At 41.9% G+C, this 27,328-nt stretch overlaps 2 protein-coding genes across 3 annotated transcripts; both read left to right on the forward strand.

The window, feature by feature from the left end:
• The first annotated feature begins 6,005 nt into the window (after positions 1 to 6,005).
• On the forward strand, positions 6,006 to 14,915 carry LOC306923011 (uncharacterized protein). 2 transcript variants are annotated; one of them, XM_079500954.1, is made up of 6 exons: positions 6,006 to 6,130; positions 6,488 to 6,635; positions 7,085 to 7,224; positions 7,784 to 8,383; positions 9,823 to 9,901; positions 13,830 to 14,915. In XM_079500954.1, the coding sequence occupies exons 1-6, from the start codon at positions 6,037 to 6,039 to the stop codon at positions 14,005 to 14,007; spliced, it is 1,239 nt and encodes a 412-aa protein (XP_079357080.1). In that variant the 5' UTR covers positions 6,006 to 6,036; the 3' UTR covers positions 14,008 to 14,915. The 2 variants fall into 2 exon arrangements, with proteins under 2 accessions (XP_079357080.1, XP_079357081.1); XM_079500955.1 differs by having other exon boundaries at positions 9,823 to 9,917; positions 13,834 to 13,955.
• Positions 14,916 to 18,560: 3,645 nt separating this feature from the next.
• On the forward strand, positions 18,561 to 23,455 carry LOC306922894 (uncharacterized protein). Its single transcript, XM_079500780.1, has 6 exons — positions 18,561 to 18,690; positions 19,043 to 19,129; positions 19,952 to 20,032; positions 22,145 to 22,287; positions 22,511 to 22,614; positions 23,163 to 23,455. The coding sequence occupies exons 1-4, from the start codon at positions 18,573 to 18,575 to the stop codon at positions 22,192 to 22,194; spliced, it is 336 nt and encodes a 111-aa protein (XP_079356906.1). The 5' UTR covers positions 18,561 to 18,572; the 3' UTR covers positions 22,195 to 22,287; positions 22,511 to 22,614; positions 23,163 to 23,455.
• Positions 23,456 to 27,328: the final 3,873 nt, after the last annotated feature.

Genomic DNA, 27,328 nt, shown 5'->3' on the forward strand with positions numbered 1-27,328 from the left:
GTTCCTGTTCTCTGTCTTAGTTTATTCGACCATGTTGCTCCCTGAAGCAGACAAGAAAGAAAAACAATTGAGATCCATTATTCACACACACACACACGCACACACGCACGCACGCACGCATGCGCGTGCACGCACGCACGCACGCACGCACGCACGCACGCACGCACACACACACACACACACACACACACACACACACACACACACACACACACAATGTGTAGCAACAGAATAGCAACGGTACAAACATTTCAACAACATACAACAAACAACATAACATAAAAAAATACAGTGTAAAGGAAACAATAACAGCAGCTGTAGAAAACATACAATAGGAACCTCAAAACACTAACTAGGGAAGCAGTCACAACGAGTGCAGATGGAGTCTGCCCTTAAATCAGACATTAAACTTTTAAAAGACCTAAACGAGATCAGTTCCTTCAGCTTAAATTAAACTAGGACAAGTTCCACTGCCCTGCCTGGACTGGTTATTCTGTTGCTTCAAACCAGCTAGGGCAGCACAGACATACATAGATGATCTAGCACAAAATGGCAAAATTACTGCAAATAGGCCAGTATCATTATCAATTAATTGAATTCAATTCAATGAATTCAAGGGCTTTATTGGCATGAGAAAACATACGTTTACATTGCCAAAGCAGAAAGCACAATACAACAATACAATCAAAACAAAAATGATGTACATTTGAAAGTCAGAATCTTCAATAGATCAATTTCTATGTACCAAGATCACTCGGTGCAGGTAGTGCAGGAATACACACAATGATTAGTCTTTAGGGTGGTTGTGTTCCATTTGATATCCTCCTCCTATCACAGCAGCTCACGAATCTTGCTGCTGTGTTTGCACATTGTCGTACTTCGCCCAGCAGATATGGGAGTTTTTTTGTCATTAGTCATGTTTTCAAAATCTCCGTGGGTGGTTGTAATCTGTGTCTCAACCACCTACCCCGCCTCCAAAATGTTTTATATTGTCACTGCGTCAGGCAGAAACCTTGTATGTCCAAAACCATTTACCTTTTAGAAAACGGACAAAAAATAACCTGTGTTCTAAATTCTTCTAATGGATCCAACGTGGTTCATAATCATTTTCATTGGTTAATATTTTATAATCACACAGAAATGATACGTATAGCTTGCGGAGTTAGTTCAGTCAGACATACTCGAGGGGGTTCATGCCATGCTCAAAGGCGCAGTATATACTCAAGGGGTTAACATGCTGCATTACTATGTGGGTGAAGAAAATTAAATTCTTATTTTTAAATAGTGAAAATTGCTGGTCTACAAGACCTGGAGGCGTGATCAATGCCATTTGGCTATTCTGAGTGGCCAAACAGCATTGACCACGCCTCCAGGTCTTAAGTTAGGTCATAAGACCTGGTAATTAAGACACGCATAATACTGCCCGCATGTCATACAACAAAGAATAAAATAGGCCTATAAATCTTTCATGCCCGGCAGCAGCGATATATTTAGTATTAAGTTCAAAAGTGTATAATGTTTGACATTTGTATTCTGAATTATAAATAGCGTGTCACACAGAGCTGTCGATCATGGTGCTAGTCACCTTTCAAACTATAAAGAGACAACACTGCCGGAAATGTTAATTTTAGCAAACACAGGATTAACCTAGAGCAGCTAGAGCACTGTCCATGCTTGGATAGGAACATAGTGTCCTTGTGACTACTTGACACCAAGACAACCAGATGATTAGTCTAAGAGGGGGGTATCATGCACCCCCCGGAAATATACTTCTAATCAGTGTTTTCTTATTGCTGAAAATGATGAGCTATAAAAAGTTGTCAAAATGTCCCACCTACCTCAAAACCCCCTTTTTGGTATATGGCTCTGGCGAAATTGTGTAAAGGCAAATATTAATTCACTAAAATTACATAAATAGACATGGAAGTCTGAAATGTGTCATGGAGTATTCTGACACATAGAGGTAAGTAGGATTTGGGGGGTTGCTACCATTATAGTTTTAAATATGACCTACATTATCCCCAGAAAAACAAAAAAAGATGCTGTCCGCTTGACTAATAATAACAAAGATGGTTATTTTCCAACACATTATGGTGAAAATCACTGCCTCACTTGTATATAGAAAACTTCCCATATCCCTAAGCTTCATTTTGAGCCCAAGATAACCTTTCTATCTTGAATATTACTCTTTAGTCAGGGGCAGGATGTGCCTCATGCAGTAACCAGTAAACAACCGGTGTATTTGTAGTCGACAATCTCTGCCCCATGGGTCCATGTGGCTGTAGCAGCAGGGTCCACATTTCTCAAGGACATTATGTTCATAGAAACACATCCAGAATGAAAAACAGTAAAGATCATACATAATAGAGCCTCATATGAGTGTGACTGACATAGGCTCTGTGGTTGTGAACAGGATCACTGCAGATGCCCCTGCAGTGATCCTGTTCACAACCACAGAGACTATAGGCGTTGAGATCGCCCATGTCACGGTAACATCCGCTTTGGCTGTGTTTTTCGTGCATGGGAGTGAATCTGTTAGAGCAGGGGTTCTCAACGTTTTTGGCCGGGGACCCCCGGAAATGCTTTGGCAATGTCTCGGGACCCCCGCCCCACCCCCTCCCGACCCCCAATATAAATTGACTGCTACAATAACCTTAAACCATTTTGGGCGGGAACCCCTTTTGGTGTTTTAAGCATTGTTATAATTTAGCTATTGAAAAATAGCAGATCTACAAGCTCATAGGGCTACGAGCTTGTAGGTCTGCTATTTTTGAAAAATCGTGAAAATAAAATTAAAAATTTGTTTTTTTGTTTTTTTTAAAAAAATAATTTGGGGACCCCCTAAATAATTTGGCGACCCCCCGAGGGGTCGCGACCCACGGGTTGAGAACCCCTGTGTTAGAGGAGGGTGACCTCTGTATAGCTGCCTGTGACTCAGGTTAGTCAGAGAGCCTGTTCTTCAGCAGGGTGCCGATTCGCCGAACCAAGAGCAATAGTGTGTCATTGTGTATTCCTACGTATGTGTTACGACGTCGTCCTGGTGAAACGTCTCGCTGTCAGGTGTAAAGAAGCAGACTAGACTGACTATCACATGTATGTGCTCATCTGCACCCTCCATTTTTTGATGAATTGAACAAGGTGGACCCTCTTGTAAACAAGTGTAATGCTTAATTGGGTCGTCCACTCACAGTCTTTGCATTGAGTTTGTGCTTGAAATGTACTGTAATTCTGCAAACTGTTAATACATATTTCAATCAAAAGAAACAGTATAGGGCTGGTTCAGCAGTGACAAGAAGGGACTACAGTAAAAGGGAAGGGACTAAATTGGGAAAAATAGGAAATAATGCGCGTGTGTGTGCGTGCGTGCGTGCCTGTGTGTGCTTGAAAGAGGGACACATACAGAGAGAGAGAGGGAGACATACAGAGAGAGAGAGGGAGAATGTGACAGAAAGAATAATAGTTGGAGGAACAGACCGTGTAAGAGAACTAGTATAGGCGGAAGAGAGAGAGAGATAGAGAAGCAATGCACAGGAAGCCTCGCCTGCAGTGGGGTCTGTCGGACCAAACAGAACTGTGTGAAAGATGCTGATGCTGGCAGAAACGCAAAACCCATTCAGAAATCGTGCACTCTGTGTGACCTGTTGCTCTTTGGCTGTTATTTTCCTGTGAAGGACACCATTTTGCAATGTACTGTATAGTATGTTATAGGCCTAAATGTGCTAGTTGCTCACTAATATTTCCGTTTATGGATTGCATGCATTATTGAAGTAAATTTAACACAGGAGAGGATGTGTTCTCCTTTGCCGTGCACAAAGAGTTGAGATTCTTTCTAGAGTGGATCGACTAACTGGAAAAGGAGAAAGAATTTAGAAGCAGCAGACAGCAGGCGGAGATATCTTTCCCGAGTTCCCGAGCAGAGGCATAATCATCCCTTCGGCCTGACGAGAGTGACAACACACGGTCGCAGAGACAAGGGGCAGTATTTTGCGTGTCTTAAGTACCAGGTCTTATTACTTATCTTAAGACCTGGAGGTCACGGCCACACAGCCAACTCAAGGTACGGCCACGGAGCCGACTTGGGGACCCAACGCAGCTCCTCCAAGGAAAACAAACAAATGAACGGAGCTGAACGTGAATCCCCCCCACCGCCCACCCCTTTTTTTCCCTCACTGTATATGTTTCTTCTCCCTTTTGACCTCCTTTATGATGAATTCCTGTTCTGTCCTTTGTCTATATAGAAGTGTCTTTTTGAGACAATTGAACATTGTGGACCCTATTGGAAACAAGTGTAATGCTTAATTGGGTCGTCCACTCACAGTTAACAGCCTTTGTATTGAGTTTGTGCTTGAAATGTACTGTAATTCTGCAAACTGTTAATACATTTTTCAATCAATCAATCAATCAAAGGCGTGATCAATTCCATTTGGCTATTCTGAGTGGCCAAACAGCATTGACCACGCCTCCAAGTCTTAAGTTAAGTCATAAGACCTGGTACTTAAGACACGCATAATACTGCCCCTAAGGAGTTCAACAGCTCCACAGCTGTTTGAACTTTGAAACTCTGCATACACACACACACTTGTACTTTTCTAACAGACTTATAGCATGTTACGTAGACAGCACTAGAATTGCATTTTTATGTAGTCATATCACTTTATAGTACACATGTATAATATATAATATAGTATAGTATGTATAGTTTACAACATAGATACTCCACTGTTACGTTCTCAGCTTACGCATGTTTCATGATAACTACTTTTGATGTATGCCATGCTTTTTGTTTTTGTTATTGCTTAATGTAAATCGCTCTGGATTAAGAGCGTCTGCTAAATGCCTAAATCCACTTGCATTAAGTTGCTCAAAAGCGCTGAGGAAGGAGGCGATTTCACTCCTCCTTCCTTGTAGGAACAGAGTGCATTCTGGGATTGATTGGGCCAAACACATGAACGCGCTGCCATTGCACTGAAACCGCGTTCACGTGTCATCATGAACGTGCGCAATGATAGTCAACGGACCAGCGCGTTCATGTGTTTGGCCCACGCTGCAATACCAAATTCGGCCACTATGTCCATTGCGCCTCAGGGTTTCCTCCGGGTGCCGTCTCTATTCATATATATACTCTAAGCCCTAGAACCCCCAAGCTCTAAATTGGGCGCAGTCAGGAAGGGCCAGCACAATTAGGTGTTCTGAGTTCTGACATGCACCAACAGAATGTGAGCAAACCATCTGTTCTTTTATCAAAAGATAGTCAGTAGCTATTACGATGCCTAGCCTGCTCTAGAGCCAAATTCCAATACCCCAAAATCTCGGTCACTCCAGCATGGTGGTGTTTACGGTGAAATTGGTGACCTGCTGAAATGTGTGACAATCGTGTAGACAATCACATAATGTCCGTGTCTGAATGTAAATCGTTGCACTTTGTTATTTGCAGAGTTAAATTTAGCGTTATTCAGGCCACGTATTTAAAGACCTCCATGTAAGTTGTGTGAAGTCCACAAGGTGGTCACATTTCGGCAGGGTCACCAATTTCACCATAACACACACACCCCCATGCTGGAGTGACCGAGTGTGAGTGCACAGCGAGGGGCCGAGACTTTGGGTAATTGGCATTTGGCTTAGGGGTTGTTTGTTTGAGGATGTCCGGACAGCTGAAAGACAGGCCCTTTTAGAGAGACTGTCCCATGCAGAGAAATATGAAAATTGTGTTACATTTGCATGTTTTACTATAGGCCTTTTTACACATTTTGGATAAAAAAAAATTAATTTGGATATAATCGTCATTGCCATGAGAGAAAGAGGGGTGGGGTGGGGGATCTTTAATTTAAGGATTTTAGTGCTACTGGTGTTGAGGTTTGCCTCCTGTTTAGGTGTGTGTTCTGTGATAGTGGGGCATCAAGCAGCTTTGACCTTGGTTTCCTGCATGCTTCCTCTTCCCATCTAGTGCTGAAGCAACAGCCACCCAATTGCTTCACTGTGGTTTTTGTTCAGATCCTGACGACGACTACACGTTCATTTTCTGCTATCAGAAAAACCATGACAATGGACTGTCTCTTTGTGTTCTCACTGCTATTGTTTTTTGCAGTCAGTACACTGGCATTGCCATTATTGGACAGCGGAGACATTAAAGGTAGGATATTTGTCTTGTGTATCTGCGTGAGGACGTTACATTTCACAGGAAACTCAGCAAAGATTTGCATGCAGCAAATAAGTCAATTTAAGACAAGTAAGGTCAGCAAACATTGTTAGATTAGATATTTTCATATTTGCGTGACAATACAAATGATGTTGTTAATATGTCATCGTCATCTTACGATATAGGAAATACATAAAATATTATCATGTGTATATATTTTATACTGTAAGTGGGTATACATACCCAGGCTCACACATCTTTATAGAACATTAGCATGAATTTGTTATATCATACTAATATTATATGATATATAATATTAAACAAAATATATGATATTTTTGTCTTGTCCAGAGGTCACTGGGGTCTTCATATATCCTGAGCCCCCTCAGGATGTATTTAATGCCAGTGCAGCTAAAGATGCATGCAGATCTCAGAATGCTGCCTTAGCGACCAAAGCTCAGGTGGAAAGAGCACTTCAACATGGACTGGAGACATGCAAGTAGGCTAAGTGTGGTGGGGCAGCTAGACAGAGGAATATATGGCTAAAGATATTTACATAAAGAATATCTCAAAATGTGTATACAGTACACACACGCATGCACACACGCACGAACGCACGCACAAACACACACTGTCAATATTTACTGACCATATACAGGAATACAATCTCATGGTTCAAATCGACCGCAAAAATTGACGATGGGGTTTAAGTTTAATTCAAGAAAAAATGCATTATGATGAAGAACTTGTCTCAAGACACTTAAAGAAAGAAAGAAAATAAATGAATAAACCTTGAGGCATGGGTGGGTTGCCATCTGCCTTGATGGGTGTGTACTGTGGACTAGAATAGTTTTTTCACTTTTGGTGAATCTCTCATGCTGTTTCCCTCTCAACTTTTAAGCCAATTGTCACATAAATATAACGTTGTTGTTTTTACTGTCCAAACAGGTATGGCTGGATAGATGAACAGATTGCCGTCATCCCACGTATATTGGTTAAAGATAAATGTGGCCAGGGCAAAACTGGGTTGGTGGTCTGGAAGGCAGCACTAACCAAAAGATTTGCTGCATTCTGCTTCCAAGTATCAGGTATATTTATGGATCAATTAAAACATTTCAAAATCAGTTTGACTCACTGTTACTGTATGTCATTGCTCTGACTTTAATATTCAGTATTACAAGTTTTTTTTGTTTTTTAGCAGACCCTCTTATTCATAGCAATGCTGCACAGTGCACATGTCCATGTCAAACACAGAAGAGGAAGCAATCAATCAGTGTGTGTGTGTGTGTGTGTGTGTGTGTGTGTGTGTGTGTGTGTGTGTGTGTGTGTGTGTGTGTGTGTGTGTGTGTGTGTGTGTGTGGGGGGGGGGGGGGGGGGGGGACACTTTTGTTCCATACGAAGATGTGTTTGTTATGGTATCGGGTGGTATCCATAGCAACGAGTGTTAGTTCCCCTGCAAAGTCAGGGACGGACATTATGACACTTATGAGTGACCCTATCATTCAATTGACATATGATTTGGAATATCGGATAACACAAATTCAGTCGGTAGAGCCATATTGCTTTCTCCACCCCTATTCTTCTTGTACCGGGTAACGTAACGGGAAACACTCAAGATCTTTGCTTTTTTTACCTCATCACCTGCAGATTTAAAGCAAACACAGACGATGACCACCGACAGCGTACTGAGTCTGACCTCTACGTCGACCACTACACTGCCAGCACAGGTACATGCTTCGACAGCAATGACTCCCCCGGTCACAACGAAAATGAAGCCTCCAGCCTCAATACCATCAACAGCACCACCAGGCTGGAAGCTGCAGGCTCCTGTAACCTCAAACTCACCTCCAACACTCACATCAAAACCGTCAACTGCAGCCACATCATCCTCCATCTCTCCAATCTCACCCCCCACACTGGCATCAAAACCGCCAACTGCAGCCACGTCATCCTCCATCTCTCCACCCTCACCCCCCACACTGGCATCAAAACCACCAACTACAGCCACGTCATCCTCCATCTCTCCAACCTCTCCTACAAGGGCATCTGCTTCCTCCACCACGGCACCTCCTTTGCTTTCTCGCTCGCCGCTGACCTCCATCCCTGCTCGTTTCTCCTCCTCCTCCTCTTTGACTGTTCTGTCTTCCACCTCCTTGTTCACTCCATCTCCCTCACCTGCAGTCAGCCGCGACCACGCCAGAGGCTCGACGTTGCAGACTGTCAGCTCTGCAGACACCTCCCTGGGAGGTACTGTATGTGTTATTCATTCGGAAGCTGAAATCCAGGACTTATTTTTCAATGAATACAAATGAATTTGAACAATTTGTATGGTAGAGTATGTTAATACAATTATAACTAGGCTACTGTAACACATCTGCAGTGGTTGGAGGTGGTCTCCAATAGTTTTAGGGTTTTGGTCCAGACTTACGTTATTTAGTTACGGTATTGATATTAAAACAAAGGTATTCCCATCATAATGGTTAAATTAGAACCATCAATCAAAATGGTCTTCAAGCCTTTTTACTTATCAATAGGATTGTCCCGATCACGTGATCGGAAATCGGGGCCGATCACGTTATTTTCAAATGATCGGAATCGGATCGGGAGCAAAACAACGTGATCGGGACATCCCTAGTATCAATATTATATCCATATCATGATGTTGAACTGGATATTGTCTATGATTTTAGATATTGTACTGTTGTGATATGGTATATGTGTTCTATAAAAATATAAACATCAGATCGGGAAAAATCGGTATCGGCACATACTCCAAATCAAATGATCGGAATCGGATCGGGAGCAAAAAAACATGATCGGGACATCCCTACTTATCTGTTTGACAATGTCAGTAAAGTTATTAGAAGTAGACGGCCATCCGAATTGAACACTAGGCAGTATTATGCGTGTCTTAAGTACCAGGTCTTATTACTTAACTTAAGACCTGGAGGCGTGATCAATGCCATTTGGCTATTCTGAGTGGCCAAACAGCATTGACCACGCCTCCAGGTCTTAAGTTAAGTAATAAGACCTGGTACTTAAGACACGCATAATACTGCCCATATATATATGGTCTCGTCTTGACATTTGAAAGAAAGCTGTGAGTCTGCACCCGTCCCTCCTTTTGTATTGTATTGTCAGTAGAGCAATAGAGCGTGCTTAATAAGGACTTTTGGATTTGGATGTTTTTAATTTTGCCACAGTGACGCCAAGGCAATATGACAATAAAGATTCTATTCTATTCTATTCTATTCTATTCTATTCTATTCTATTCTATTGTAAAGTCTAATCCCAAACTCATTGTGGAGGTTGTCTCCTGAACTTAAAAGAGAAACGGAACTGTTGTGTATGTGGCCTATGAACACAACTAATAAGGAAATAAAACACTGGAGAAGGGAGCTCAGGTTTATAGTACTTTACTGGTCAAAGCCAGAACTGACATACATCAATCAAGGGTATTATACAATGCAGCTGCGCAGGACCTAAGAGCACCTAGCACAAGGCAGAGTGGTCTGCCACATAAAGTAGTCCCTGGATAAGCAATACACTACAGGAACAATTCACATTTTCAGAGCACTATAACTTGCTGCAGGCTTTGAGGCTTGGCCAGAAAGTAGAAAACACATTTGATAGGTTGTCTCCTCCTATAAACAGCGTGTGCAATTTATTGTATTTTTTTTCCTCAGGAGTACCTAAAGCCCTCATCGTTCTTGCAGTAATACTCCTTCTGATGGCAGCAGCAGGCGCTGTGTGGTACTTCAAACTGTGAGTAATTATTCATGTTCATGTAGGATCATCATAACGGAAAATCATGTTTTTTTATTTGTCTTTTTGAGTACTGCATGGTGATTGCGATTTGAATTGTGCTCTGTGTGGGTTGTTTCTATAGCCTCGGTCCCAGCCTTACTCATCTGCGAAGAGAAAAGCCTGGTCACAACCTAAGGTAGCCCAAGATTTAGACTCTCGTAGAGTTTTTTACGATTCTGACGAATCTCTCTACGAGAGTCTAAGCGGCTCTACTGCCAAATGCTTGCCAGGGGTGAACATTTTTGCCTCAAAATCACTCTTACCTTGTACAAATACAAAATCTAAGCTCCTGTATCCTTTGCCCCATTTGTCCGGTGGGTGTACGCAAAACAATTACACACCGTACGACCGTAGTTTTCAATAAAAAAGGTATTTTGATCCACTCTGTCCATACTCTGTCTCGGAATCTAGCGGCCATCTTGGTTTTCTCTCCATTGTAAATGCGTAAAAGCGCCCCTAGCGGCCAGGGTTCTGTTGCGCATTTACAATGGAGAGAAAACCAAGAAGGACTCTCGTAGAGAGATTAGTCAGAATCGGAAAAAAATTCTACGAGAGTCTAAATCTTGGGCTAAACCTAAGGCAGAGAGAGCATAGAATGCATAGCCAGAAGTGTCTGGCCAGAACATCCGTCAGATGTATTTCCCCTGGATACGATATTTTCCGACCAATCACAACACTTGTTTCATACACAGAGAATGTAAACAGATTTGTAAAGCGTCAACATCATTTCCTTGAGCACTACTTCCTCCAAAATCCCATACTTCCGCCAAATTCCAGCATGCACTCTACAGCAGGGGTTCTCAACGTTTTTGGCCGGGGACCCCTGGAAATGCTTTGGCAATGTCTCGGGACCCCCGCCCCGCCCCCTCCCGACCCCCAATATAAATTGACTGCTACAATAACCTTAAACCATTTTGGGCGGGAACCCCTTTTGATGCTTTAAGCATTGTTATAATTTAGCTATTGAAAAATAGCAGATCTACAAGCTCATAGCGCGCCACCGAGTGGCGCGCTATGAACTTGTAGGTCTGCTATTTTTGAAAAATCGTGAAAATAAAATATATATATATATATATTTTTTGAAAATATTTTGGGGACCTCCCAAAATAATTTGGCGACCCCCCGAGGGGTCGCGACCCACGGGTTGAGAACCCCTGCTCTACAGCATACTGCAGGTCTTGCCCAGTGTGGTGGCCTCCCTACTCTCAGACTTTTAGGAGGTTTCATTTGTACACTCGGAGTTCAGAGTCCTGTAGGGGTCCGTCGGTCCAGGTCCCTTTCTTTTCTAATTACCAATAATTAGCTGTGGACCTCCCTGGATCCCCTCAAGGGCCCATCGTGGTCCCCAGACACCATGTTAAGAACCAATACAACATACAGTAACAGATGAGATGACACTCTTGGTTTTGTGGTTTCTTACAATGGTAATATGTTTTATGTATTTTTAATTTAATAGTTACCGTCTCTAACACCAGAAAGAAGATGAGAGAAATTTACTTTCAACACTGCTGACATGGGATGAAAATACAAATTAGCTAAAGACTATAGAGTGTATGCGCATGCATAAAGTGAATGGCAAATCGAGTGGCAAATGGAGTGGCAAAGTGAGTGGCAAAGTGAGTTTAGCGTCGTTTAACGTTGTTTAATGCAATCATATTGGACTTTTCTGTTTGGATGTATGGGCTGTCAAGGCCAGAAAGTAGTTTTTTGGCACTCAGTAGGCATTCCCGCATAACTTCCTGGTTTGATGATGATGTCACGCGCATACCCTCTATAGGTAATCATTTGATTTCACCTCTAACCCAGTCAAACTATAACTGACTCAAGCAAAGCAGTCAAGCAACAGTGTACGGAATGGATAGGCTAAACCCTAAGAGATTAACACATTAACCATATCCACAAAACCAAGCAAGTTCACATGTTTGGGCGTGACATGCATAATACAGCATTTCCTAAAACAACTTTTCTCCCCCACACATTTCTCAGAAATGCTGAAAAAAAAACCCTGCAAGGGCTGATAACTTTACTTCCTATTTCTGTATTGTATTCTTGCCTTAATTTGTGCAGGGTGGCACCCATCATAGTAAGAAGACTTTTACGTTTTGAGTTTAATAACCAGTTTCTTTGATCCTTTATACTAAAATACAAAATGACCTATGAAGGCATGCAGACAAGCAGGTGCCAGGTGAACTGGTTGTGCATGTGGCTGGGACCTTACCTTCTGTTAACACTAGCATGTCTGAAGTAAAAGGAGACAGAAGTAGCATGTTCTTAGATTCATATTTAGAAAATGTTTCAGATGTCAAACATTTCTGAGATGATAGAATGGTGATGGATGATGATGGTCATGGAAGGGGAACCTTCTGAAAGCTTCATGAGCCAAAGATAATCAACTTCAAAATCTAAAACAAACGGTCAAAATGACCTGACATTTCAAGTTTTTACAGGAACTAGAACAGCTAGTGCCCGTTTGGGGGTGATTACAATTTACAATTTACAATTTAGGCATTTAGCAGACGCTCTTAATCCAGAGCGATTTACATTAAGCAAGAACAAAAAAAGCATGGGAATACATCACATAAAAAGCATTTATCATGAAACAAGCTAAGAACGTAACAGTGGAATATCTATATAATGAAACTATACATATAAACTATACATATATACTATACTATGCTATGCATAGTACTATGATGTACTATGACTACATACAATGCAATTATAGTGCTGTCTACATAACATGCTATAAGTCTGTATCAAATGATATCTAAGTGATTAGGTGTGCTAATAAAGGGCGAGGTCGCCCATCATTGTGACGCCAGAACATCATTGTTCTGTCCGGAGCCTGGTGCAGAGGCTTTTGTGCTGGTTCTGGACGACTGGCGATCCGACAGACTTGACACCGGGCACAGAACTCCCTGGTGGTGTAGCACGTGTGTGTCTATAATTTGGACTCAGGGGGGTGTACGGTACGCCTCTGCCTTGCATAGTCCCCAGTGAATAGGCATGTTGCTTAATTGCTTAATTAATGGTACCTTAATTCTGGTTTTCAAATGTCTGGATGTATTGTAGACTTTGATTAAACAATGGACGCCACTTGGTGGCCAAATAAACTGATCACAAATCTCATAATGTTGAAACAGTTTTAGAAGCCACTTTTTAGGCCAGTGCAATAGAGGATACTTTTTTTGCCTTTTTTAAGGCATTCTAACCCAATACACAGAGATGTGGTGGTGGATTTATATTAGGATTATTGCAATTTTGTTTCACACACCACTCTGCTGTGTGTGTGTGTGTGTGTGTGTGTGTGTGTGTGTGTGTGTGTGTGTGTGTGTGTGTGTGTGTGTGTGTGTGTGTGTGTGTGTGTGTGTGTGTGTGTGTGTGTGTGTGTGTGTGTGTGTGTGTGTGTGTGTGAATGAATGAATGAATGAATTAATTAATTAATTCTTATTTTCGTGTCTTGTCGTTAAGACCCATCCCTTACGGGATCAACAACATAAATAAACAATATCACGTTTACTTCCCACACAGAAGTTACACCAAGTATTTGTAAAAAACAGAAATAAGCAAAAACATAAAAATAAAAATAAAATACATCACATATAAGTTTTCTTTGTCCGTATGTCCCAAGCTTTCTCTATATATTCTGCTAATGCAAATATCATCTGTTCGAAAATCCATCTCAGTTGCTCTTGCATCACTTAACCACATCAGATCTATATTTTTACATCTGTTACATCTGTGTGTGTGTGTGTGTGTGTGTGTGTGTGTGTGTGTGTGTGTGTGTGTGTGTGTGTGTGTGTGTGTGTGTGTGTGTGTGTGTGTGTGTGTGTGTGTGTGTGTGTGTGTGTGTGTGTGTGTGTGTGTGTGTGTGTATGCTTTAAAGGAAGAACCCTGGTTCTCGGAGACAGCAGAAGGATGACACAGAGACAGAGATGTGGAAACACGCCGACAGTGACCTGGATCTCCATGGCAACCAAGAAGTACAAGAGGAAGCAGACAAGAAGTTTTCCGACGACATCACCGCTTGTTTGAATTCAGACAACAAAATAAACTCTTCATAGTATAGCTCTAGTGTTCGCTAGTATGGGAATGTCTGTACTGAATGTTTATTTTGACTTTGGACATATTTCATACAATAGGCATCATGGCTAAAACATTTTCAAACTGCCTTCATTCGTTGCCTTCGTTTTGGGGATACTTTGATTCCATTTACGTGTGTGTGTGTGTGTGTGTGTGTGTGTGTGTGTGTGTGTGTGTGTGTGTGACGGTTTGTATTTGCCGTGGTGGAAAGTAACTAAGTACATTTACTTAAGTACTGTACTTGAGTACAATTTGAGGTATTTGTACTTTCCTGAAGTATTTCCCATTTCAATACTTTTAGTTCTACTCCAGACAAAATTTTCACTTTTACTCCACTACAATTTGAAAACTTTAGTTACTTTGGAGATTTTAATTTGAATTACAATACATACATTAACCACTTCAGCCCTATATACAGATTTGGGCCATTTGAACCAAGCTCACAATGCGTCGCAATGCGATGCGACGTGACGCGAGCTTGTAGAGAGGCTATTTTCAAAAGATCTTCTACACATTTTGAACTCATGGGACATTCTGCAATATGAGTACTTTTACTTTTAGTACTTTAAGTACATTTTGATGACGATACTTTTGTACTTTTATTTGAGTACATTTTGAATAAGAGACTTCTGCTTGTAACAGAGTACACCTACATTGCAGTATTGATACTTTAACTTAGTTAAAGGTAAAACATTTTTCCACCACTGTTCTGATGTCCTCACAAATAGGCCTGCATATCAAGTTAGCATGCGTGTGTGCGTGTGTGTGTGTGTGTGTGTGCGTGTGCGTGTGAGTGTGTGTGTGTGTGTGTGTGTGTGTGCATGCGTGTGTGTGTGTGTGTGTCACTCTTTGATAATAATTGTTAATATTTTGAATTGAATGTACGCAATTTTCGGTTAATAAATAGTATACATTTCGTATCTTGGGTGTAATATCCTGTTCCAGTGTAAAAACAAATACCGCCCTTTAATGGGTGCTTGTATTTGTAAGTAATGTTTTTTAAAGGGTGGCGCTGAGGTGCTCTTGGGAGGAGGCAAGAGCAACAACCTAATTAAAATCACTAAGCACTACTAATGTAAATGATTTCAAGGAGTTGACGACAGTAATCTCCAGCAAAGAAGAGATTACATATATTGGCTGTATTCTTGACAACAAACTGACAGGTGAAATCATGGCAACAAGGGGAATCAAAAAAGTAAACCAAAGAAGAAGATTTCTGGGCAGAATGTCCTCGTTTGTCAACAAAAGTGCTCTCAGGACTCTAGCTGGAGCCCTAAGGCCTCACTCACACCTTTCGATCTAGCATACAACATTGATGCATGCTAGATGTAAGCAAGATGTAAGTGTCATGGCCGCCCCAATGCATTTCCAATGGAAGTCACATGGTTTGATACAACATTTTGGACTACAAGCTGTTGTATGGCTTTTGGCTGTGTTTCGACTGCCCCCCTCCCCCTCATACAACACAAATGTTGTGTCAAACCATGTGACTCCCATTGGAAATGCATTACGAGCTTGCATCAGCTATACATCTCATACAACAAGCATACATCAGTCTGTTGTAAAGGTGTGAGTCGGGCCTAATTCAGCCCCCCTTGGCTATGCTTGCACCTGGTTCTCAAACATCTCAATGTAACTAAAGACTAAGCTCCAAACCTATCGGCCTGGGGCCAATGACCCATCTTTTTGCAACCCATTTTGATAGTCTAGGGTGGCCGGTGGCTCCAGGTAGAAAACAGAGTTAAGCAATTTAAATTGGGACTGACAGCTTTGCCCTCTATATATGCCCTCGATCTGTACCTGCATACCTGACAAACTACCTCAAAAGAGTGAGCGACACCCACAGCCACAATGGGGCGACTGTGGCTCAAGAGGTAGAGCAGGTCGTCCAATGATCCATGGGTCGGCGGTTCGAATCCCGGCTCCTCCTGGCTACATGTCGAAGTGTCCTTGGGCAAGACACTGAACCCCAAATTGCTCCGATGTGCTGGTTCGTAGCCTACCTTGCATGGCTTCCGCCGCAATCGGTGTATGAATGACTGGGTGAATGTAATGCACAATCTATGTAAAGCAAAGGCGCTATATAAATGCACCATTTACAATACAAGAGGAAGCGAGAACAACAATCTGGTACTACCAGTAATACCACCCACTTTCAAAACAAACATGGGTAAATTCTCCTTCTACAGCACTGCCACCCAAGTGTGGAATGCCCTGACTCCCTATAGCCTGACTAGTAAGCCAGACTAATATCCCACCACCGGCAGATTCACGTCTGGCCACTACGAGGCTTCTATTCTGACTCCCTCCCTCAAAAAAATGCAAATCCCTGGCGTCCTTTAAAACAGGCCTGAAAATCCACCTTTCAACATGCCAAAGGGAGAGGAAATGATTGCCCCCCCACTTTAGTCTAGTGACTACCCCCACCTCCTTGTAACCCCCTTATTTTTCCCCAACCTGTACGTATATCTTTTATTTTATTTTATTTTTATTTTTTAAACACCGCCGCAATCGGTGTATGCATGTGTGTGTGAATGGGTGAATGTAATGCACAATCTATGTAAAGCGCCTTGGATAAAGGCGCTATATAAATGCACCATTTACCATTTACAGACATGATACTGACCATGATACTGACATGAAACTGAACTCAACTCAACTTTTATATAGCACATTTAACATGACAAAGTCAACCAAAGTGCTGCACAGGTTAAAAGAAAACAAGGGCGAACAATGCAATATAAACAAACATTAAAAACAAACATATAAACAGGCAATAGAAAAACAAAGGAAACTAGAAAAAGTGCCCTTCTGGGCACAGGTCTCCACCAGGAGGATAGGACTGTGTGAGATGTTTGGCAAAATGTTTAGGAGTAATATAAACATGTTTGCCTTTGATGTCAATTGGATGACTTGAGGCATTTGGTTCCAAAAATGTGTTTTGCAAAAATCAACCTGTTGGTGGCGCTATAACAGGCCAATGTGAAAAGGGTGGGATATATTCCTCAGCCTAGTAAGAAAATGTGTGAAAGATTTCACGTAAATTGCATGCTGCGTTCATGATTTGAGGCTTTTGTTCAAAACGGGGCAATCTTGCAAACTGTGAAAGCCAATTATAGACAATTAGGATGGAATATGAAATATCGGACAGATCCGACTTGAGCACATGACCATAGAGATACTGTGTAACGATTTGTGAGATTTTTGGACAGAATCTGGAGGAGTAATATCAAAAAATGTGTTTTACAAAAGTCGGCCTCCTGGTGGCGCTATAAAAGGCAGATGCGGAAAATGCAGGTCAAAGGTTTGTCCTTGGCCTCTAGGGAGTGTGCATGCAACGTTTCACGCAGATCGGTGCAGTTTTAGGTAAAAAATGTGAAAAGCTGCCTCATGGTGGCGCTATAACAGGCCGTTCTGGAAAATGCGGGGCAGAGGTTCATCGTTGGCATCCAGGGAGTGTGTGTGCAAAATTTGGCATCGACCGGGTTAACGGTGCCGGAGATTAGCTGTTCACAGACGGACGGAAGGACGGACGGACACACACACACACACACGGACGGAGTGCAAAACATACTCTCTCCCCATGCCTTCGGCCTGGTGGAGACAATAACTGAGAAAACGTCACAAACACTGAACTGAACAAGAAGTGACACGAAAACAATGACTGGACAAGGACTGACTGGGGAACAAGACTAATATACACATGAGGGCTGATTAGTGATTACACATGAGAAACACCTGGGGAAGACAACATAGAACCAGAACATAATATAGAAATACAAGAGCTAGACAGGCAAAGTATGTGACTGTGACAAGGTGTTGCATTGGTGTGGACTGACCTTAACTTAAAAGAGATCATGAAACACGGAAACTGTGTTCACTTCTACCTTCTGTTTCCTGTACAATCTACAGCTTCCTATAGAATTGTATTGCATAAGAAATGATGAAGAACCACAGAGTCTAGCATCATCATGGGAGAAGTGGTGCTGTACTTGTGTGTGTGTGTGTGTGCACGCGCGTGCGTGCGTGCGTGCGTGCGTGCGTGCGTGCGCAGGGACAGATTAACCCCCATGAGGGCCCCTGGGCCGGTAATATTTGCAGGGACATTTTCGTGTTTTTCTGTGTTTTTATCATATTTTTAACCTAAATTGAACTAAATCAACAGCCAATGAAGGCCCCCAGGAGTCCTTTTCAGGGCGTCAAACCTAGTACCTCACGGTCCAATTTCCCCGAAGGGCCCCTGAGAGCCAAGGGCCCGCTGGGCCACGGCCCCACTGGCCCAATGGCTAATTTGTCCCTGCGTGCGTGCGTGCGTCTGTGTGTTGCAAGTGCATGTTTACATTTAGGGAAGTACAGTGAGGATACACTACAGTATATCTTCAGAGTGTTGTGGAGAGGTCGAATACCTGCAAGAAGAATTGAAGTCATAAAGGTACAAATGGCTGTAGCTAGGCATTGTGAGAACATTGAGGTCCAAGATGAAGACCAAGACGATACAATCTATGAGAATGAAACCACCATCACTACAAGAAGAACTAATGTAGAAATGTCTGAAGAAGGACATTATGAGCGTCTTGATCTGCAAAAGATAGACGATGCATATGAAGATCTACGGACCAAGACCAGGAAGGACAAAGGCCTACCGAAGAAGATACGGCAGTCTGGTGAGATTACTGAGACAAAAACATTTGGGATCTACTTTCAATGTGCCGAGCAGGGATATCAGAGAGAAAATAATATTCACACTTGAATTTACATTTTAAATTAAATGTTTTCAATCTATTAGCATTTAATTAACTATCAGGTGACATTCGGATCAGGCTAACAAGGACAGGAGTGTAATATTAAAGATGATGGAGACTGAGGAGAGATGAGGGACACTGAGACTAAGGACAGTGGACAGTTAGAGGAGTATTTTGATGTGTAAAAGTATTGTTAGAGGTCATTTCAAAGCACTTGGTCCGGTTGGGTTTAGCTAGCAGGACTTAAGACTCTTATCTTGTTTTTGTCTAACAGGGAGAAGGCCTTTCAGAGTTGCTGCTGGGTGTCTGGGGATGCTGTGTCTTATATCACTGGGTGTGAACATAGCCCAGGCTGTGCTCTGTGAGTATTCCATGTCACTAAACTACCACATCACTCACTCAGGGAGTTTGCCGCCTAGCTGTGACATCTATAAAAGCCAACAGTATAGAGCGTCGCAGTCCCGCCCCTTACCATGGAACAGGAAATGAATCCCAATGCATTTTTCCCATAGACATTTCGTAAAGTATTTATTTAAAGACCTTTTAAGCGTCGTACGAAGCCAACTCGAGTCGTGACAAATCATGACAACACACACAATATTTTGGACCAAACAAATAATTACATAGAAGAAAAACAACAAAAAAAGTGTTGTAACCTGCCGTTTTTTTCTTCTTTCTACTTATTTTTTCGGCCCCAAAAATTGTGTTTGTTGTCATGATTTGTCACGACTCGAGTTGGCTTTGTCCGCGGCGTAAACGTCTTTAAATAAATACTTTCTGAAATGTCTATGAGGAAAATGAACGGAGAATCATTTCCTGGTCCATGGTAGAGGGCGGGACTGCGACGCTCTATAGTCTCTCAAGACAGATTCAGACCCCCCCCCCCCCCCACTCCTCTTCTGACGATGGGCTCCCAGATTGCCACAGTATAAACCAAAAACCTTTTTTTTGTTCTTTCTAATTAGCATTGTTTCTTTATGTGTGTATTATTGCATGCATCTGCAAAGTACAGTATGATGAATAAAGTGGCATGTCAAGTTAGTTAATTCACATGAACAATAACAACAACCGTGCACTAGTGGCAACTCTTTTTTTCTTAAATCAAAATGTCCACACAGATGCTTGACCTCATCATGAACAGTAGCAACAACAGAGTTTATAATAACCATTTCTGTCCTCGCAGATCGTTCCATCAACAATAAGCTGACCCAGGAGAAGAACTGGCTAAAGTCTGACAACAACCAGCTGAAGAGACGAATAGCAGGTGAGAGAAGATACAAGATAAATATTAAATTGTGGATTATTATTGATATTTTAATTATTATTTATTATTGGGGATATAGAGGTAGAAAATCTGAGTAAACTCATCACTGCTGGTGTATGACAACTATCATAGAACAATAATTATGGGCTGCAGGACAGTTCAGGTCAGGAACCTGCCTACCAATGATATCTTCAATGCGGGGATGCTGAAATAGAAGCCATTGTTTTAGCATCAACAGAGGGAACAACAGCAATGGAAACACAGACACATGTGTGAGGAGGATGAAATGGCATAGAGAGAGTTGTGGGAATAATATCTGTAAGGTCACATGTGCAAGAGGAGTGTTTGTGTCATTTTGAGTTCATGGCATACTTATATACTTGTGTGAAGTGAGGGGCGATCATCTTACAACATGAGGATGCAAAACAAACATTGAGACAAAGCATTTTTAAAACAAACGCCCCTCCTATATATTCAGATATATATTCATCATATACATCATCCAATAAAACAAACATAGAAAATTGATATTGACCTTATACCGACCTTGAAACATACCTTAGTTACATCACCAATAATAGTGGTCCCTTATTGGCCAAGGGTTTCCACCGACATACAGACGGACAGACCGACAGACAGACATACCGACAGACATACCGACAGACATACCAACAATGGCATTTAATGGGTTAGGCTATAGCCTATAGCCGTTCATAGGAGGGGCTAGCGCCCCTCAAAACCACAAAGTCTAGAGGGTCTAAGTGATAAACTGAAGTGACATTGGTCAATTCCAAATATGAATAAAGTATTCGGAGTCACCCCTAGACATGTGCCACGGCATCCACTTTGAGAAACCCTGATTTAGAGTTTACGACATCCTGTATTCGAAATGTTACTGGCATCAAAATACCAACGTAAATGTACTCCAACGTTTTATGAAATGAAGATCTTCCACCTCACAACACATCTGGCTGGCTTGTAGATCTGCTATATTCAAATAACTTCATTTTAAAATGGGGCATACCGGTACATGTTTCATGTATGCTTTGTATTAATAGTCTTAGTAAGCTGACTGAGTAAAAAGTATAATATATCGGCCAATATTTGAGATGTAGTGGCGTAGAAGTATAAGGAAACCAAAAAGTACTACTGACTAATACTTAACTGAAGTAAAACAATTGTATGAAGTGAGCGGCGCCTTTCATCACAATAATGAGAACGTCATCATACATCAGCCAATCAAAGTCATCGATTCTGTGCTCATACGACAGACATCAGCCAATCAAAGTCATCGATTCTGTGCTCATACGGACAGACAGAGAGACAAAGCTGTGCATATAGGAGCGTCTAGCGCCGCTCAAAAATACCAGACAATTGTATACTGTAAACATGTGTTGTAGAAAACACCATTGATATAATAGAAATAGATTCATTGTGTTACCCTTCACTCCAGTACCAATGGCGTATCCAGGAATTATGTTTTGGGCAAGATGTGTTAATTGTCGTCTCCCCGCTCACAATCAGTTTCAAAGAGATATACCTGCCAGACGAGTAGGATACAAAGGCTGAAAGGCATGCATTTACATTCCAATGGGTGATATTGAGGGACGCGCTCTACCGCGACGGCCAATCAGCTGTCCACTAATAGTTCTCAGGTCTTGTTTTTGTCCTCTTTTTGAGTGGTGTAAACCACTCCTACAACTGGCTTTTTTGTGCAGAAAAAATTAGCATGGTTGCTATGTTCACCCTGTTGTAATGACGTAATGAAATCACACCCGGGTGAACAGGGTGAACATAGCAACCATGCTCATTTTTTCTGCACAAACAAAGCCAGGTAATGAAATCACACCCGGGTGTGATTTCATTACGTCAGACATGATTTCATTACGTCAGACAGGCCTTACACCACTCAGTTCACACGGGTGTGATTTTTTTTTCTCATTGTATTGATTTTGGCCAGGCCAGAAATGGATTTGGACAGGCGGACGCCTGCCCTCGCCTTATTGTAGATACGCCTCTGTCCAGTACATCTCTGACTATTATTATTATTGCAACTATATGTGTTAGAATTGATTATCACTACATTGAAATCTATCTGTTTGGTGTTTTTAGACAAGTCGTGTCCCAGTGGATGGAAGAAGTTTGGATGCAGCTGTTACTAAATAACTACTGAAGAGAAAACATGGCAGCAAAGTAGAGATTACTGTCGGAATCAAGGAGCTGATCTGGTTGTCATTAACAGTGGAGAAGAACAGGTTGTGTGTGTGTGTGTGTGTGTGTGTGTGTGTGTGTGTGTGTGTGTGTGTGTGTGTGTGTGTGTGTGTGTGTGTGTGTGTGTGTGTGTGTGTGTGTGTGCGCGCGCGCGCGTGTGCCTGCGTGTCCAGGTGTCCATCATCCACATAGTTGCATGTGATCTAATTCCATGAAGTGAAGTGAATGTATTGGATAAAATTAATGATGATTCAATCATGTAATCAGGTATTCATCAGAGGATTGAACCCTGGGGGTCATTCATGGATTGGTCTGACCAGGACTGAGGCCAGATGGACGACGTGGGTGGATGGAACACCACTGACAACACAGTGAGACATTTGACATGTTTTTATATTGTAATTCTATCAAAGTCACTGTATGTGAGTGACTGAGTGGATGTGGTTCAATATATTGTTGTTTATTGTGCAGGTACTGGTACTGTATGTGAGTGACTGAGTGGATGTGGTTCAATATATTGTTGTTTATTGTGCAGGTACTGGTACTGTATGTGAGTGACTGAGTGGATGTGGTTCAATATATTGTTGTTTATTGTGCAGGTACTGGTACTGTATGTGAGTGACTGAGTGGATGTGGTTCAATATATTGTTGTTTATTGTGCAGGTACTGGTACTGTATGTGAGTGACTGAGTGGATGTGGTTCAATATATTGTTGTTTATTGTGCAGGTACTGGTACTGTATGTGAGTGACTGAGTGAATATGGTTCAATACATTGTTGTTCATTGTGCAGGTACTGGTACTGTATGTGAGTGACTGAGTGAATATGGTTCAATACATTGTTGTTCATTGTGCAGGTACTGGTACTGTATGTGAGTGACTGAGTGGAGGTGGTTCAATACATTGTTGTTTATTGTGCAGGTACTGGAGGCCTGGAGAACCTGATAACGTTGAAGACAGGAAATGTGCAGCCTTCGATCCCGCGACTGTCACTGGGTCATGGTATAATGAGTACAATTCATCTACAAAGGCCTCAATCTGTGAAAAATGATATTTGTTTTCACTTCATTGATGAAACGGCAGCTCAGTGTTCTGCTACAGTAGTAATTAGTAGTGAAAATTATGAACATTTTATAAACTGTTGTAGCCATAACCCCTTTAATACAAAGCACCAACTATGATGCTTTATTCCTTTTACTTTCACAACTTGAACCCTAGTGACCCATGTGCATGGGGGGGTGGGGCATTCAAATAGCAGGTTTACAAGCTCACAATGCATCACAACACGATGCATTGTGAGCTTGTAGATCAGCAATTTACAGCGAGGAAATTTGCTGAAAATATACTAGAGCAGAGGTTCTCAAAGTGATCTTTGAGGGAGTCGTTTTTGATATACTAGCACCTAAATAAAAGGCTTAAAATGTCCGTGCTGCTTCAGTGTCCTCTCCTCCTTCTGCACTTAAGTATTATGCGTGTCTTAAGTACCAGGTCTTATTACTTAACTTAAGACCTGGAGGCGTGATCAATGCCATTTGGCTATTCTGAGTGGCCAAACAGCATTGACCACGTCTCCAGGTCTTAAAGCGCAAATAACATGCATTTTAAAACTGCTTTTAATATTTAATATCATATTGTCCATGTCCCTCAAAGTTATTTCTAATGGTTTGAGCCTCAATCACCACTCTGATATAACCAGGCCTTGTCATTTATTTCTGGACTTTGAAAGCAGTTTTAGCTGCAGTACCACAATGTCCTGACTGAGGTGGTGGGGGTGCTGATATGCAGATTATTTAATATTTGAGTCATTATAATACTGATGCTAGATAAAACCAGGATTGTTTCCATTCCATGCCAGCTTGGAAAATCAACAATGGCGGACATTGTAAACAAAGTGGAAATGCAAATTTGGAACTGAAGACTGAAGAAGAGGAGGAATTATACAAAGTAGGGTGACATTGATGACATCACGATGAGGCCAAAATCAATTGAGCTGTTCCTGAGAGCAATTTCCATTAAAACACTCATATGATATGAAAGCCTGATTGTTCAAAATTGGTTATTTGTGGGGATAGAAAACACATATGGGAGCCCCAAAAACACAAAATAAATTGAAAAAGTTGAATTTTACGTTATAGGTCCTTTAAGTTAAGTAATAAGACCTGGTGCTTAAGACACGCATAATACTGCCCTATATAGTGTCCTTGCTGCTGTGATGCACCGGACCAGCCGGCAGACTCCCAGGCTTGAGGCACGTTGGTAGACGGGCCAAAATATGTCTAGGGTGACATGCTGAGTGCCACGGAAATGTTATTTTATTAGTTAGAATACATGTAGAAGACCTATTTGACAGTTGCAGAAACATGCCTTGATGCATTAACGAGCATCAACGAGCTTGACACAGAAACACCTCTCCTCTGCATTAACGTGACTGGATTTGTGATTTTTTTATTTTATTTTTGCGCTACACACAGAAGTAGGTCAACAACTGTGCTTGACTCCGAAGGCACCGCACACTTCACATTGGTGTGATTTTAAGAAAAAAAGTGTATCCACTTGTGTCCCTTTATATAAAATAGCCGATCTCACACCGAAGTTCACAACGTCACGCAGAGACGAAATGTTGGCATCGCTGTTGCCAGCCAGGGTGTTCTTGCTGGTGGTGGTTTCATTGTGAACAAGTAGCCTAAGCAGAGTACATTACTGTATGCATACCTTACCTGGCAGGTGAAAACAAGCCACCAGATTAGCATTTGAATGCCCGATCTGCATTGTGTAGAATCGGGCACCACCCCCCGGGCCAGGACAGAAGAGGTGTTAAAGGTGTGTTAAGACTTGGATGGTTAGAGCGGCGCGATTACATACAAAGTCAATGCAAAGACAAGAATTGCGCGAACGGGCGCGGCGCGACCTGGCGCAGTACAAACGGGATGAACCGAGGCGAATATATATAAGGTCTAATTCCTCATGGGGGCCGACGCCCTGTGGCCCCCACGGACTCTACGTCACTGACGTCACGCGTTGTGAGTTTGTACATATGCTATTTTTGATCTTTTTGAACGTTTTCATATTTCTGGAATAATAATGTTTGAAATGTGTTTAAAATGTGTTTCTTTTACAGAAGGCCCTTGCATTTATATAGGCTACCTGAACCTGAATATATTCCTAAAATTGTTGCTATACAAATTGCACTGATCTGTTCAGTACCACCTTGATAAAAAATAAACAATATTTTGTTGCTTAAGCTTATGTATTTACTCACTATTTATTGATTCACTCGTATACCAAGGACTCCATTTCCCCCAATGACCTCCAGCCTGATAGAGTGAGTGGGAACGCACTGCATGGAACAAGAGCACGTCTCTGTCTTGTGTATTCTGTCAAATATCATATAGGAAAATACATTTTGAACAGACTGGCAAGTACATTACTTAAGAAGATCAGTCAGGGCTGGACTGGGACAAAAATTCGGCCCGGGCATTTTCGCGTGAATTTGGCCCAGACCGGCCCACCACAACCAGCGCGCAGATAGGCAACATAATATTATGTGCCCCCCCCCTGCACTGCACCGCCGGGGGGGGGTCAGGGGGGGCGCTACCCCAGAATGGCAGCACGCCCGGACCTTTCCTGGTGGCCTGCCGCCTATTGGCCTGCCTGCCTGTCAAAAAAAAGAAAAAAAAAAGAAAAAGGGTTTTTTTTTTTGTTTGTTTTTTTTATCATGGCGGCCCCCTACGGTCGCGGCCCACCGGGAAAATGCCCGGTATGCCCGGTGGCCAGTCCAGCCCTGAGATCAGTTGTTTGAAGGTTTCAAACCAGCATTTTGATTTTAAAAACTGTCTCAGAGTTTTCATTAAGATGCTTTGTCTGCTGTGTGTATTGATGTATAGCCTAATGATGATGTAACAGAACCAGATTTTATTGTATGTTATGTGAAGTATTGAGGTTGATGATGTACAGAACCAATTGAAGTACAATACCTCTGCACATGTCCACACTTTCCACAGCTCAGCTGCATTTAATACCTTATACATATACATACAACATATATTTTCTAGTGTTTGTGTTGCAACCTGCTCTGCAAAACTCACACACAAATGTCTTGATACTTTAAACTTCTACTCCACTTGTACCTCAGAGGCAAATGTTGTACTTTTTACTCCACTACAATATTTTGACAACTTTAGTTCCTACATTAGTTGATTAATAGATGAATTGCATAAAGAACAGACCTGAATACTAGAAAAAGTGCCCTTCTGGGCACAGGTCTCCACCAGGAGGATAGGACTGTGTGAGATGTTTGGCAAAATGTTTAGGAGTAATATAAACATGTTTTTTGTTTGTTTGTTTTTTGCAACAATTTTCTTCATTTTGTTGAGGAAATGCAGAGCCAGATCACTCATAGCATCTCTGAGGATAGAATTCTGGATTAGCAGCATTTTGAACGAAACGGGCCACTCCTGAAAACTTTGGAAGGCAATGTTAGCCAATCAGTGTAGAATCTGAGAAATCCAACAGACTCGTCTTGATCACATGACTACAGAGATCATGTGTACCGATTTGCGTGAGATTTGGATGAAATCTGTGCGACTAACATAAGCAATGTGTTTTGCAGAAATCGGCCTCATGGTGGCGCTATAACCGGCAGATGTGGAGGGATGCAGGGACAATGTTTTTCCATGGCCTCTAGGGAGTGTGCATACATAAGTATACAGATCGATGCAGTTATAGCTATATAGCCTGTTATAGCGCCACCATGAGGCTGATTTGGAAAATAATTAGTGGCATGTCGTGCTCGGCCTAGTGGAAATGTGCGTGTATAATTTCACAGAAATTGCACACTGCGTTTGTGATTTGTGGCATTTTGTTCGAAACGGACCAATCATGTGAGCTTTGGAAGCCAATCTTAGCCAATCAGAATGGAAGATGGGAAATGGTGCAGATCCGTGTTGATCACATGACTATGGAGATAATGTATACCGAATTGTGTGATGTATGGATAAAATGTGTACAAGTAATCTACAGAAATGTGTTTTGCCTAAATCGGCCTCATGGTGGCGCTATAACAGGCCTTTGAGGAATATTTGGGGCAG

The sequence above is a fragment of the Electrona antarctica genome (genome assembly GCF_951216825.1).
Source record: "Electrona antarctica genome assembly, chromosome: 5".
NCBI lineage: Eukaryota > Metazoa > Chordata > Actinopteri > Myctophiformes > Myctophidae > Electrona > Electrona antarctica.